The sequence below is a fragment of the Solea senegalensis genome, linkage group LG17 (assembly GCF_019176455.1).
Source record: "Solea senegalensis isolate Sse05_10M linkage group LG17, IFAPA_SoseM_1, whole genome shotgun sequence".
NCBI classification, from domain to species: Eukaryota; Metazoa; Chordata; class Actinopteri; order Pleuronectiformes; family Soleidae; genus Solea; species Solea senegalensis.
Window position 1 is genome coordinate 10,892,783 of NC_058037.1, and position 15,344 is coordinate 10,908,126.

Consider the following 15,344-nt stretch of genomic DNA (forward strand, 5'->3'; position numbering starts at 1 on the left):
AAGAAGAAGCACTTCCGCAGTGTCACGGTTCATTCAAGCCTCGTCTAAACTGTTGGTTTCGTTAAAAAATGACTAAAATCAAAGACAAAAGCAAAGAAAAAGTCAGCGTCGCCACTGAGGTGAGACATCACTAGATGTCCGTTTACCTTCCGTTAACTATTAGCGCTTTAGCTCGGCTTGGCTTTATTTTGATCGCGTGCAGCTTGTTTGAATGTCTTCCAGTCACTGTGACGTGTGTCTTTATTTCACTAAGCCGATTTCATCATGTCACTTGTAAATGTCTGTAAATCATAGATTGACCGACTGGAGGAGCGACGGGCGCGTTGCCAGGACAACCTGGACAGGGCGGAGTTTAGGAGCAGGAAGGAGCAACTCTCTGATATGGAGAGGTGAGGAGGATGGTGATAAAGCTTTAACACGTCTAAGTACAGAGGTTTTCCATTTGGACCCTGTCCAGTGTGGTGGAGATGCATAATTTGGTGGGAGTCAGGGCTGATTGGGCAGGGGTTCACACAACATTAAATTAATGAATTTTAAATGCGTATAATGCATTGTCAAAGCAGTAAGGTGCAAAATAAATGGAGGATCAGTCGTTCAGTGGAGTTTCCCTTTGTATGATGATGATTAGAGCTGCAACTAATGTTCATTATGAATATGACAGTCATACTGTTTTAATAGACTTAATTTTTTTTCAGATAAGGTCAATGATAATAAATGTGTTCCCCCATCATCACAAAGTAAAACCCATTTGATTGTGTTGTTTGTCTTTCTGCTTCACAGGCAGGAACTGGAAGAAGAAATGACAATCATTAAGGAAAGGGTGCAAAAATTAGGTGAGGTGAACATTCACTCAAGAGTTTTCCTTTGAATTAAAAAATGTGTGTTACTGAAAATGTTGTTTGAGCCAGACTAGGATCATCAATACTGATATGTCTTGTAGTTTATTGTAAACAAATCTCTGTAATTTTAGAATAAGAAGTATGTAGTGATTTATAAGGTTTCACCCACTTCATATTAGTCTTAACTTGGATGTTTGAACATTGCTTATATTAGGTGGCTATTTTATTTTATTCCCTGCTTTAGAAACAAAGCTAATTTTTGCTTTGGGGTCTTAAATATATTAAATACTTGCTTAACTGAAACATTATTTATATCACTTAAGAAAACTACTACAACACCAATACATGCAGGATTGTTTAGTCTTCAGTGATGGTTGGCTGAATATCTTGGGCTAAGATAAAATACAGACAACATATATAGTCTGTTTCTTTTCAGATTCTCCTCAGAAAACTCTGACTTCCATATCTTGTCTCCCTGTTTTTTTAGACAAAGAGCTGTCGACTTTAAGAAGCGAGAATCGGAAGAACATGCTCCTCTCGGTTGCTCTACTCGCTGTCAGCGCTCTACTCTACTTTGTGTTTTTCGATAGTGAAGAAAACTCATGATGTCACACAGTTTCTTAAAGGGACCTTTTGAATGAACAACAACTTCTAGATTTTTTAAGATATGTGAAAAAGAGGTGCAGATCTGTGCTGATGAAACACCTCACATCTGCCTTTAGATGGCAGCATTTCATCATCTGGCCATTGGTCTGTTTTAATCCCGCAGTCCACCACAGCTTCTTTAACTGATGATTAACCATGTTGGAACAGTTGATAATGGTCTGTTCTTCCATCTACATTTATTTCTCAGTAGAGCTGATTTTATCTCACGTCTCTCTGTTTATTATTTCAGCAGCAGCATTTTTTTCATGCTATTTGAATAGTTACACGTGGTTTATCAGGTAACAAAATTGAATGATTCATCCATGTGTGATTCACCCGTTATCCCATGATAATCCTGAAGCACATGTTGGACTGGATCTGCACATCATCACGACTGAATTACCTGTAAAGTAACACTTGTAACCCAAGAGTGACTTTAATTCAGTTTATATGCAGTGACTTATTATTTTACAGTTAATTATGACATTCAAGATGACAAAGAACCAAGAGACATCGTCTCGTGCCATAAATAAATAAATAAATGAATGTAATGTTACTGTATGTTATATATTGGTATTACTTCGTGCCAATTAAGACAGTTTTTAAAGTGCATGATCCCTGTTCTGTAAGCAACTACACAACAGACTGAGATTGTTATGGTTTTCTTTTCAAATGTGAGCAGTTTTGTTGTTAATGGTTTTACAGTTTCATGTCACTCTTATGAATACAGAAGATCATCAGGATAAAAATGTATGGCTTTCATAATCATTTCATAATAATCAAGACTCATTTTATCCTGTCTCCTCTTTAATACACATTTTCAAATTAAGGACTTAAACAGACCTAAAAATAATAGCCTAATTGCAATCATCTAGATAATTCCAGTTTCAACTGTATGACGGCAGAAACGTGTGAATCAGTTAGTTTTCTTTTTCATAATACAACTTTTCTGCCTCATGTAAAACATGAGCTGATGATTCTTTTTCACATTTATTCCTGTTCTGCCTTTGAAAGTTGCAAAAAAAACATTTAAATGTAGTAGTTTTATTCTTGTAGCCCTTCCTCTCTTAGTCTTATAATCAAAGATACACTTCATGTAGATACAAATCATCATAAATAAATAAATAATTACCTACAATGTGTCAGCCCATTTCAGAATTATTCAAATCGTTCTCACAGATCAGACCATACCATAAAATGATTATGGATTCTGTCTTTTAATAGCAATTCTTGCCAGTAAGCAAAAACATATGATCAGGCTTTGCCTGTGTTTTAGATGATGGATAGTTGTGTGATGGGACAATTCATCCAAAATGTATGTCAAGCTCAGCAAACAGTTGTTTGTGTGTCCTCCCTCCTACACACACTATTATCACCAACACAGTCTCGCCCACACACGCACTCATTCTCTCCTCCCCAGATAAAACAAGTGTAAACAAGCTCATTACGCAACACAGCTGTGGGATAGAGAGGCCGATTGTGGTCACTCAAAGTTTGAAGAATTCTTTTTTTATTTTTTTATTATAAAATAGTTTTCATGACTCATTGTGTTAAAGTGGCTTCATGTTTAGATACGACTCAAAAAAAGAGAGAAAGAATGGGTCTGAGGACCAAAATGTCAGCTGTCACTTTAAATACTGTGTGATGTAATGCAGAGGGATGTTTGAGCTTACCCACAGCAGGGGGAAGGTTAGTGGCCGCACTCGGGTCAGATTATGGACGTTGCTGAGCAGTCGTTTGGTTAACTTTTTTTTTTTTAACTGCCCTTTTGGGTCAATTCATTTGAGTCAAATGACATGATGAAGTTTTTAGATCAGATGTTTGGTCAAATGGTAACTTAAACTTCATATTTGTGTCATCCGAGGTATAAGCACCAATGCATTATGTACATTTAAAAAGCAGTTTCACCTATTTTTTTCCCCCACTTGGTCAAAGGAAGAATAATCTCAGAATAAAAATCATTATGATGCTGCTGTGTTGGATTCATTCATTCAGTTTTTTAAAAAAATATTTTTCATTTTTTTTTCCAGATCTTTTACACACAGAAATACAGTAAAGAGTATTGGGTTTCAATTTCTTTGAACAGAGGGAGTTTGACGTCAACCTTTTTTTATTTTATTTTTTTCAATCCCAACTTCCTCTGTTGTTGTCGGAATGAGACTTCAGATCCACTGTCTGATAATCAAATAATTTATCTCCGGAAAATAGTTTTTAAAAAACCCTATATATATATTTGGCCCTATCATATATTTTCAGCAAGTGCCTTTGTCAGTGTTGTTATTAGGGCTTTTCGGACAATATGCATTTTTTGTTTCTGCCATAACTCAGTGCTGATGTGATTTGAATTTTTATCCCAAATTTTATTGTGATTCCAAAAGTATTGGGTTTCAATATTATCAATAATTGCGATTAATCTTCTCCTTTTTAAAAATCTAAATTGAATGCTACATTTCTAAAGACAAAAACACACTCGTCGCATGCACATCAGTCAGTCAGGACAGTGATTTAGCCAACTACAACATTCAGGGGAACTTGCTAATAATAACAATAAATATCAGAAAAATCAGACCAAGTGAAAGATAAAGTGTTTTGTTTTGTTTTTTAGCTTGGGCCACTGTTTAGTGAGTGATGCTGTAAGAAAATAGAATACTCAGTCAAAATGTATGCAGCCTCTCACGCTGCACAAAGGTGAGCCTTCAGATGAACATGCTTCACATAACACTGAATAAAAAGGGTATTTTCAAAACACTGATTTAGCAAAGTTGCTGCCCCCGAGGGCTTTGTTTTCACAGCAGATTCAAACACAAAAATCAAGCTTAAATTATTGTACACTCACCACCAAAGAGATGTGATTAGTTAAACTCACCCCAGCTGTGCTAATTAACTCACCTGGTGCCAAAACCACGCCCAATTTGCAGATTTGTATACCTTTTGATGGAAACTGGCAACTGCTACTTCTATTCCTTTCTGTTCACAAAGCTATACATTTCACAATTCTTAAAAATCACCGTAGTAGTTACATCGCTAAGTATACTTTTTATAGTAAAGGTATTGATGTGTATGTTTTGTGGGCAAAGAGTACAATTCATGTTATAAGCTGATAAATATAATCTCTGCAAAGTAACTGCAAATGTCACGTAATTTAGCGGAGGATATTTTTCTCTGGAATGTAGTGGAGGTTAAAAATAAGATTTTAGATAACTAAATTACATGTAAAGGCACCTCTGAGTTCACAGTGTTACGTGTCTACATTGTAAATATAATTGTCTCATTTCATAAAGTGGTTCATTTTAGTCAATTGTAATTATTTAAAGCCATAACTTGATTTCTCTGACACATGGAATTAAAAGCATGTCATAGAAAGAAGTTAAATCATCATGTTCAGATACTAATGTCAGTCATGTACCCGAGTCCTGAGGCCAGTCACGCCAAAAATGTTCTGTTCCACACTTAATTTCCACATTAGTCTTCATGACTGCAGAGCAGTGATGAATCTCTTACTCAGTAAATATAGGTTTCTAAAGAAAAGGAAGATGAGTAGTTGTCAAATAGGAGAGTTTGTCTTGTCTCCTCATATGGACATAAAGGTTAAAGGTTAAAGCCGACAAGTGGGGTATTTTATTTAAATGTGGGAGAAGCTCCAAACCTGAACAACAAAATCGACAATATGGACAATGAGGACATGATATTCCATGACACACATGATTACTTTATGAACCATTCATGGAGTCTAAATTTGATCGTATGCTCAGTTTCAGTCGACTTAATGTATCACTAGATACGATACGATACAAAACAATATGATATATGTTTATTTGTCCCACAATGGGGAAATTCCCAGTATTACAGCAGCAGAAAAAGAAAGTCACACAAATTCTATATACGTTTGCACAGCAAACAAAGAAAAACAACGACAGGTGCACGGTGGAGCATAGAATTGTGACAGTGGATATAAGAATTGAATATTATAGTGATCACAGTGGTGACTGGGTCTGCTGGGAGCACTGCTAGTAGTTGTAAAGTCATACAGCAGCAGGAAGGAAGGACCTTTGTGTGATATTCACACTCATTCACACACAGGAGCGTAACACTGAAGGAGGCATGGTAACATAATCTCAGAAAAGTTAGAAACATATGCGCACATGTCACTGCATGCCTGGTATGAGTGGATCGAGACGTAAGGTGAGCACATGGCGGGTAATGAGGCTGAATGATGGCGTCCCAGTAAATGAACTGGCTGCAGTCATGCACTATGCACAATGTCACTATACTATACACAGTGTGCACACACACACACACAAGTCATGCACCACTGGTCTGTAAAGCAGACGTGTTCCATTCCCTTACAGCGCAACAAACAATAAAAAGAGTCTGTAAGGAGCAATATGAAGGATTTACAAAGTGACATTTTGTCCATCCTGAGGTTCATTGTGTCCTTTACACAGCTGACAGATCTCATGATGCTGTGGTCAAAGACATGTACTTTATGTACATGGCTATATAATGTGTTCCATTTGTTACGCTTTGTTTTGTAATCAGTGAGGTAAAGAACATCTTTTTATCCTGTGTCCAATAATCTACAAAATCTACTTTTTTATTAACATTATTTCTTTTTTTACACCACTCATAACATGGAACAAATACATTGGTTGGGTAATAACTGAAAAATAAAAGAAGGAAAAGATAAGGAGAAAGAAAAAGGAGGTGGTACAATGTATTCTTCTCATATTATTACAAACCATAATATTCAGCTCATTCCAGTGATTCATAGCTTTACATGTGCCACCATTGTCCTCCCACTTATCCTAACCCACCCCTCTTGTCCATACATGAAATAACCATATCAATAGTCACAGATAATGTAGTTTTAGGTTTGTTATCAAAGTCTTTTGGCTTTATTTTCAGTTCTAATATAGTATGTGATAAAAGAAAATGATATCCATTCATTAACTGGTAGAAAAAGAGTCCCCCATACATTTTAATTACCAAAGTGGAACTGTAAAATCCCATATTTTTGCCGCAAATACAGCACCTTGTCGAGTACAAGTACAAGTGACACTCTGCTCTTCTTCTTCTTCTTCTTCTTCTGTGCTGTCAAAAGTATAAGCAGGTGGTGCAAAAAACATAAAATCTCACTCGAGGTGTTGCTGTCCAGAGCACTCATTAAGCTCATTCTACCTTGAAAGATCTCCCTCACCCACACTCACACTGCTGTGCTTTTCTGAGAAACCAGAGTGAGGCAAGTTAATGTCTCCTAGACACACACACACACACACACACACACACACACAGTGACTCACACAGAATACAGTACTCAGTATAGACATGTGCAGGATCACGTGCACACCCATACATGATCTGACAATTTGACCATGACAAATCCTATTTGGAGCCAAGTTACTAACAAGCACACTCATACACGACCATCTTGTGCCAACACATGCACACACACACACACAGTATGGGGGGGAGGGGCTAAACTAAATTTTCAAACATTATTGCATTACAGTATATATATATATATATATATATATATATGTGTAAATATACATATATACATATATGTATATATATATCAATTTAGATCATTGTGGTATGATTTTATTCAGCTAATTTCCCACGGCACCCCCAGGTTGTTGTCCCCAGAGTTTGAGACCCCTGGTGTAAACACACACACACAAACACACACCCCCACGCATTAACTATCACAAGCGCCAGAACGTGAAGACCAACAAATATGTCCTCACTCCCTCAGGTTTATAAGTAATACACATGCACACATACACTGGTTTCCATGACTTCAGAGGACATTACATTAACTTACACTCATTTCCTGGAGGCTTCTCCAACCTTAACCTGACCCTGACCTGAGCCAAACTCGAAAACACGTCTTCACGTTAAAATGTAGACATTTACGTTACGGGGACTTGATTTTTGTGACTGTGTAAACTGATTTACACAGTCACTCACTCACTCACTCTCACCAACACACACACTAGTGTTTGAACAGCCCACAGATGGGGGACAAAAGCAATAGATGACAGCATTTATTGCAAAGCAGATTTGATGCAGCTGACATGGGCTCGTCTGTGCTTTTCCAAGAGATAAATTGTGCATTTATGTTTGTGTCTGTGCATGTGTGTGAGTGTGTGTGTGTTCAGTTTGGTAAACCCCAGAGTCGATACAACGATCACCATGCAGGAGGTTTCCGAGGTTTTTCCTGGAGTCGGATCAGAAATAAATGCCACTATTGACTCTTTTTTGTGTGTGTGTGTGTCTGTATTTTGCTTTTCCTTCTGCCTCTCAAACATTCCTGTGACACCACGTTCTATATCAACATGAAACAGTGTCCCAGGAGAGAGGCAAAAAAAAAGCAGCTATTTGAATGATTACACCGTCGATTAAAACCTTTTCCATCGAGCTAATGCCCAAACTCAGTAATAGTAATGTTCCTGTGGAGAGCATTTGCTACACCATTGTAATTAATGTTATTAATGAGGGAATCGTTCGGCTGTGTACTTTGGTAATTGCCTGGAGAGCTGTGGTGATTAAGCATTACATAATTCAAACAATGCTACCAGCTGTTTTTCAGGCTAATGGATGCGGTATCAAAGTAAAGGTCCACAGGTGAAGTTCACTGTTGCCTTGATGCTGACAAGAGATGACACAGCATTTCAAACCAATTATTATTTTTTTTTTTTGTACATTTGGACTTTCAAGTATCAGATGTGCATTAGCGATGCCAACAGATTTTCTGCTGGCTCCTGTAAAAAAAACATTTCATGGAAGCGAGTTGTGATGTAACACGTGGCATCACAAGTATTTAAGCAGGTGTGGGTGGGTTGTGCTCCAGGGGCTGACGGGCACATAATGAAGTGACTGTTCAACAAGTATCATGTCATCATGGTTGCACTGGTTGCATTTCCAAAGCAATCACAAAGAAATCATAATAATAATTATTTGTCTATAATAAACACTGAGGAACTGAAGGTTATGTGAGATTAGAGAACAAATGTACCTGGTCTTCTTTCTCTCAGGGTCACTGATCACAGTTTTTATCCCATTTTGTATATTTATTTATAGATATTTTTTAACATTTACACAGGAAACATGTTGATTCTGACGTGTTGTCACTTTATTTTAGCACTTATGTACTTACACTGTATTAGTGTTAGGTTTTAATATAGTTTGCTCTTTCCTATATTAAATTTTTCATTCTGTGTTGTTTCCATTTTGTGCATTATATGTTATTTATAGGCTATTTGTTGCCTCTGTTGTTGCTGCGTGTTGTTTTGCAACCATTATATAGTTCAGTCTAATTAAATTTAAGTTAACCCAAGTGTGTATATGCTGTTAAATGGCAAACAAACCTTTTTATATAGTGGTTGAGATTCTATTGTTACATTCACTTGGTTTAAATATTAAAAAAAAATAGATAACTAAATTATTATAATAGAACAAAAACACTTAACACTAAAAGAAGTTTTACTGATGGACATTAGAAGGTGACGGTTACGTTGGTAGATGAAAATATTAATAACAAATCTCTCTTCAGACCCTAATTCTACTGTTGTTGCCTTTGCCGTGTCCACAAACATATGGCTGCCTGATTTAGAGTATAGTGACCAGGAGCAACATCTGTTGAACAAACATGTTCTGCCTCATTGTGCAGTGCATTAGTGATCCCGACCATTCTCCACCTTTCACCCAGTTTGTGATCAGCATTAAAAAAATGACTCACACATTTCAAACCGCAGAGATCGTTGGGGTCGGATGATGGTTCCACGTGAAGAACAAGTGCAGCGGCCAACTTATTTACTGTTGACACGTGTGGGACTGACGAAACAACAAGTGACTGTGGAAAGAGCCCGTCTGAATCTCTGATTTAAAATCCCCCATAATCAGGTAATAACTGTGGCAACGTGTAAATTATTCAATATTCCAACAGATTAAAACACTAAAATACAAACGCATAACTAATTTTCTGTCCAGAAAATATCGCTTACCCCTCTGTAAATCAGGGGTGTCAAACATATGGCCTGCGGGCAAGAACCGGCCCACCAGAGGGTCCAATCCGGTCCACTTTCACATTATGGTTTGAATCTAATCCTAATGAGAAATACCATATTTTTCAACTAAACTAAATGTTTTGTCCCTTTGTGGAGCCACTGTGATCCATATGTTGTAATAAACACGTGTAAATGGTAAACTTAACACATATTTCAGGTTGTTTATTATATGTTTTTGTAAAAAGATACCACATAGAATGTAAAACAAAGGGAACAATTTGGAGTTTTTGTTGTGGCCCTTGACCTAAAATGAGTTTGACACCCCTGAAGACCTCGCACCAACAATCATGCCATATTTCATATTTAGTGAAATCACCTTGATGCTTGATCTGATGCTTCAGCAGTTTGTCTTGACCATGTCTACATGCCTTAATGCATGCAATTGCCTGGTTATGTATTTGTGTTAACATTTTAACAGTATTGAATCCTATGAAGTAGCCAGTGAGTGTAGTTATAATCTGTAAGCGTAAATCAACTTTTTCAAGATGGACATAATATCCTGATGTACTATATCTACATGTGTCCAAACACACCAGCAGTTCTGCTGCTGTTCCACAGCAACATCCTACGTTCTGTGTGGAACTCACATGCCCACAGCCAATCCCTGTTTAAACAGTCTGGCAGATAAACGGCTGTGTTTGTGGCCGCCGTGTGCGTTCTGAGTCTTTACTGCACAGCTGGCAGACAACAGACCAAACCTATAATCACCTCGCCACTACTCACTCCCTCACTCATTCATGCACGATACTTGATGAAGATTAAGTTACATTTTCCTGTTCTTCATGTACCCATTTACAAGAGAGAGAGAGAGAGAGAGAGAGAGAGAGAGGGAGAGAGAGAGGGAGAGGTGTTTCCATTAACTAACCATATCTACTACTTGTCAAACCTTAATCAAAGCCACATAAATGAGTGTCTGCCTCATCAGGAGCTGGTTTTGGCACATGCACATGCATGCACACACACACACACACAGGATTCAAGTATGTCTAGGTGTAAATTGCAGCTATTTTCTGGGGCAAAGTACTTGCTTTGTCAATGTGCCTTTTAGTCTCTTCAAACAGACCCACCTGCACTCTGCAGGAATAAGAGGAGAAGGTAAAAATATCAAGTCAACATGTGACACAAGGACCCAGTCAAAGACCGGTGCTGAAGGACAGACATGATGGAGCCACGGCTGGATTTTTATTCCTTTATTCCTCCTTGTAGAAAAAGCACATCAAATACATTACAATACAAAATAGAAAAAAAAATGGCACAGTACTCATACATTCAAACATTTAAACACAATACGGGCTAAACAATACTGCTTTGGCATTTAAAAAACATTGAATAAAGTGCAAGATTTCCCCCATTCCTTTTTTACTCCTTTGAGTTACATTCACAGGTTTGTTTTGTCTTTTTTTTTTTTTTTACAGACGTTTCTTGTTCACAGCATTTCCAGGAGTTCATCCTAACTTGTGTAGAAACAGAGTGAGGTCCAGACACTAGCGTTTCCAGCATCACACACACACGCACACACACCCTTTGATTGTGATTGTAAAGCATTCACTGTTCACTTGAAGCAGATTGTCGATGGTCGTGTGACTTGTGTTTGTCTTTTTGCTCTTTTTTTTCTCCTTGCATATTAACACACACAACCACACACCCATGTACTTACACATTGTCGCTCACACACACACACACACACACACAAAGAGCCCTTTCAGACTTCACTCGGAGACCTGGACCGGTAAGCCCCGTTGGCCTGAAAGCAGCCACAGAGGAGCATATAGATGGAGCGCTGGATCTCTGTGTTTCTGTAGGCATAGATGATGGGGTTGATCATGGAGTTATAGGTGGCTGGCAGCAGTGTAGCATATGTGTACACTGATGGATACTCCCTTTCACCCACCAGGCAGTAGGTGGCGAAGGGAAGCCAGCTGGCACCAAATGTACCCAAGATGATAGCAAGAGTGGAGACGCCCTTCTTCGTGGCGACATAATGTGACGTGGCAAAAAAGTGCTGCTGCAGGGCAATCTGGTGGGCATGGTGGCACACGATCTTGCAGATCTTGAAGTACAGGGTGAGCATGAGCACGAAGATGGCGAAGAAGGAGGAGGCCAGGAGCGCGACGTTGCTCCGCGTCAGCGGGCGGACGATGCTGCAGGACGCCGGCTCGTCCAGGCAGTTCCAGCCGAGCACCGGCAGCAGCCCCAGGAACAGAGACACGCCCCAGGTCCCCAGTAGCATCAGGTGTACGTACTGCAGTGTCTTCTCTGAGAAGTATGTCAGGGCGTTGTAGAGGGAGAGGTAACGGTCCACTGTGATGGCCAGGAGGCTGCTGATGGAGGCAGTGAAGGACGCCACCAGGAAGCCTACAGTGATAAGGCTGATGGTCTCAGAGGAGATCACATACTGAAATACAAAGTTCAGGATTAATCCTATGCCGGCCAGCAGGTCTGCTGTGGCCAGACTCCCGATCAGCACAAACATGGGAGTCCTTAATGTTGGCGTGTAGAAGATGATTGCTACCACTATGGCATTCTCACAGGCGATGACAGTCCCTGACAAGCAGAGCATAATGTCCCACGGGTTGATGGGGAAATTGAACGGGCTGGTGGAAAACTCCAAGCTGACGTTATGGTCTGGAGACTCAGCCTCCATCCACGAGAGAGCTTCCCCAGCCACAGGAGTCGCAGAGGAGTCATTCACCACCAGTGACTCGTTCATATCTCTGCTCTGGTGTCGAATCTGAGTCCTGAAGAAGAACAAAATTGGTTAGTATGTCGATCAGAACATCTTTTGTTAAAGATGCCACAAAGGTTGTGACATGACATCACCAGGGTAACTGGTAAAAATAAATGTACCGAAAACAAGAGCAATATACTATTTTAATTCTGCATTCTAAATGAGAGCAAAGCATTTCAAGGCTCATTCTGGAGTCATTTGTAGAACATATGTTACAACATCCACCATAAAATATATTTTTGTTCCTCTCATGCACACTATTACTGTACACTTCCGATTTGATTGGTGAATTTGAACAAAAAGAAAAAAAATCCCAATCAGAGAAATCTTAGAGCTGCATCATGGCTGAAGTATTTGAGAAAATAATTTACAGTTTATTGATCGATTTCAGGGCTTAGTGTAACAACTGTTGACTGTTACCACACAGAAAACACTGGCATGGCACAATTTATTTTACTTTAATGAATCATTTCTTAAGTACTCATCATTTCTGACCAGTGAAGCACTTTAGGTCTGCTTAAAGTCACTAAAATTAATAAGAAACAAGAGTAAGTTACTTGCAAATTCTTTATGTATAGCCCATTCTGAAGTCACGTGTAGAACATCTGTTACAAAAGTCATGTTCCAAGGAAAAATCCACCTTTAAACTATCAATTTTGCAATTTTGAACATGTCTGCTAATGTAACTTAATTTTTCATGGTTGAATTTTATGTGAAAAATCTAAATTCACCACTGTTCATTGTCATTTAAAGTTTTAGTTTCAGTTGTAGCAGAGCGCACATGAGCTGTCCATGGTGCTGAAACCCATCATTCAATATCAGGAGTTTGCTTGATTGTGTCGATTTTGTAACTTGAATATTACCAAAGTTATTACAATATCGCCGTGTTTTTTATTCTGATAACTTCGTTTGGGGGATTGGATTAAATAAAACACACACACACACACACACACGCATAATGCTGTTGCTTTTACGTCATATGACAAACAAGAACATGATTTCTGATCATCTCAAAATGCCTACCTTCACGAGAAAACGGCACGAGCTGAGATTTCCTGCTGAAATCAGAGCCCAAAAAGTGAAGAGCTCGAACCAGAAAAGACGTAACGGCTTGCCTCCTTTTCGTCGCTCGCGTGGAAACTCTTGAGTGAAGCCCTCGCTTTGGCTGTGCTTCCCACGCATGGGACAGACACGCAGGGCAGTGGTGCTGTGAAGCATCGGCCGGTGTTCACCCTGGTGACGAAGGTGAAGGTGAACGTGAGGAGGAGGAGGAAAGAGGAGGAGAGAGAAGGAGGAGGAGGACCAGAGGGAACCGGCGGAGGACACGAGGGAAGAGCTTTAAACCGACGTCACAGCAGAGCGAGAGTGAGTGAGTGAGAGAGAGAGAGAGAGAGTTTATAACTCAACATGACTTGATGATTTTAAAATGCACTCACTGGCCACTGTGATAAGTTCACCCGTCGATTTGCTTAAAGGTGCAGTGCGAAAAATCTCATTGGTGAAGTTGCATGTTGCAGCTGAAAGTCCCTCATGTCACTCTTCTCTATAATGAAAAATAACAATTCATACAATTCATAGGTGATTGTAGACTGAAAAGTATATATATATATATATGTATATATATATATAAAAATGATGATTGCTCCTGGCTCAACTTTACAGGTGCTCTACCTGCAGCCAGTGGCATCACTATCTCTCTCTTTCTGAGTGTCTGTCCCTTCTTGCCCGAGTCGAGTGGCCCCTTCACGGTTGTGTTTAAAATTGAAGTTAAAATCATCAGAATTCAGAATTGCTTTAAAATTGCAATATATAAAATCTATGGTTAAAAAACAAAGGACACTGGATAAAACAGTTGACATGAAATAAAATGTGTTAATAGTTCATTGTTGTATTTTTATTGACATCTAATGTCAATATTGCTTTTGGAGGAGTAGATTTTGGACGACTTATGAGAGGGAAACAGTTCAAAGAGACGGTGACCAGGGTGTGTAATAGCATGTACAGGTACAGTCCAATCTAAGTTGACTGTATAGTGGCATTACTTGTAAAGTCTGGGCTATTGTACAGCTAAAAGGATTTTCAAAATTCTGTGTTTTCTCTGCTTCCATATTTAAAAAACATCCTGCTGCAGTGTTAGACGTGTGTTTGTGGCAGCATAATCACTTAAGCTGTTGTAATGGTTCACTTAATTATTTATTATTTCTAATTAGTTTTAGTCAAATGCTGATTTAGGACTTAACTTCCGACTGCTCCCGACTAATTTAAAAAAAAAATGGAAGATGATGAAATAGAGAGAAGAGGAAGAAGTAGCCATGGAGGATGCTCATGTTGGCCTAAACTGACAGCTCTCTTTCTTCTTTGCTTTCTCTTTCTTCTTCTTCACTCTCTTCTTATGTGCTATTTTCTTCTTCTCCTTCTTCACTTTCTTCTTCTCCTTCTCCTCCTCCTTCCTTTCAGGGTTGCCACAGTTGTCCATCTTGTCTTTACCCCCGTGTCCTCGTCTGTTACGCCTACTGTCCTCGTGTCCTCCTTCACAACAGCCATGTTCTTCCTCCGCCTGAAGCTCCATCTTCAACATCCTTTGTCCGATATAATGACTTTCTCTATCCCTCCTCGTGCATGTGACCAAACCGTTTCAACCTTACCTCTCTTACTCACCTAAACAGACATCACTGTGAGTCTAAAAATATCATCTAAACAAAAACCCTGAACTATCTGTCACCATAAATCAGTGTTTTCCAGCCTGCAGAAACAGATCCAGCCCAGTTTGATTAGTCTGTTTTGCATATGTGATCTCTAACAGACGCACATATGACTCAGTTAATGATGTTCACCTGGGAACAAACATCATGTCATTCCCAATAGGTGCCAATAGTACCAGAAGTTGTTATTTTGGGCTCTAATCATCATTTCTGTTCCTTAGTTTGAAGAATTTTGAATCTATATTCTCAAATATAAGGAATTACCTTTATTTTAACACCTCAAAATGGTCAAAAGTTTTTTCTCCATTCTCCGTTTTTAACATCACGTCACATGTACAGTGGCCAATATTACATCCGTGTC

At 38.9% G+C, this 15,344-nt stretch overlaps 2 protein-coding genes across 2 annotated transcripts; one reads left to right on the forward strand and one right to left on the reverse strand.

The window, feature by feature from the left end:
• Positions 1-4: 4 nt before the first annotated feature.
• ccdc167 (coiled-coil domain containing 167) lies at positions 5-3,453 on the forward strand. Its single transcript, XM_044049655.1, has 4 exons — positions 5-119; positions 295-389; positions 781-833; positions 1,327-3,453. The coding sequence occupies exons 1-4, from the start codon at positions 69-71 to the stop codon at positions 1,443-1,445; spliced, it is 318 nt and encodes a 105-aa protein (XP_043905590.1). The 5' UTR covers positions 5-68; the 3' UTR covers positions 1,446-3,453.
• Positions 3,454-11,220: 7,767 nt separating this feature from the next.
• Positions 11,221-13,789, reverse strand: LOC122783826 (G-protein coupled receptor 6). Its single transcript, XM_044048712.1, has 2 exons — positions 13,305-13,789; positions 11,221-12,291 (listed from the first exon to the last, which is right to left on the reverse strand). The coding sequence occupies exon 2, from the start codon at positions 12,261-12,263 to the stop codon at positions 11,256-11,258; it is 1,008 nt and encodes a 335-aa protein (XP_043904647.1). The 5' UTR covers positions 12,264-12,291; positions 13,305-13,789; the 3' UTR covers positions 11,221-11,255.
• Between the last annotated feature and the right edge of the window lie 1,555 nt (positions 13,790-15,344).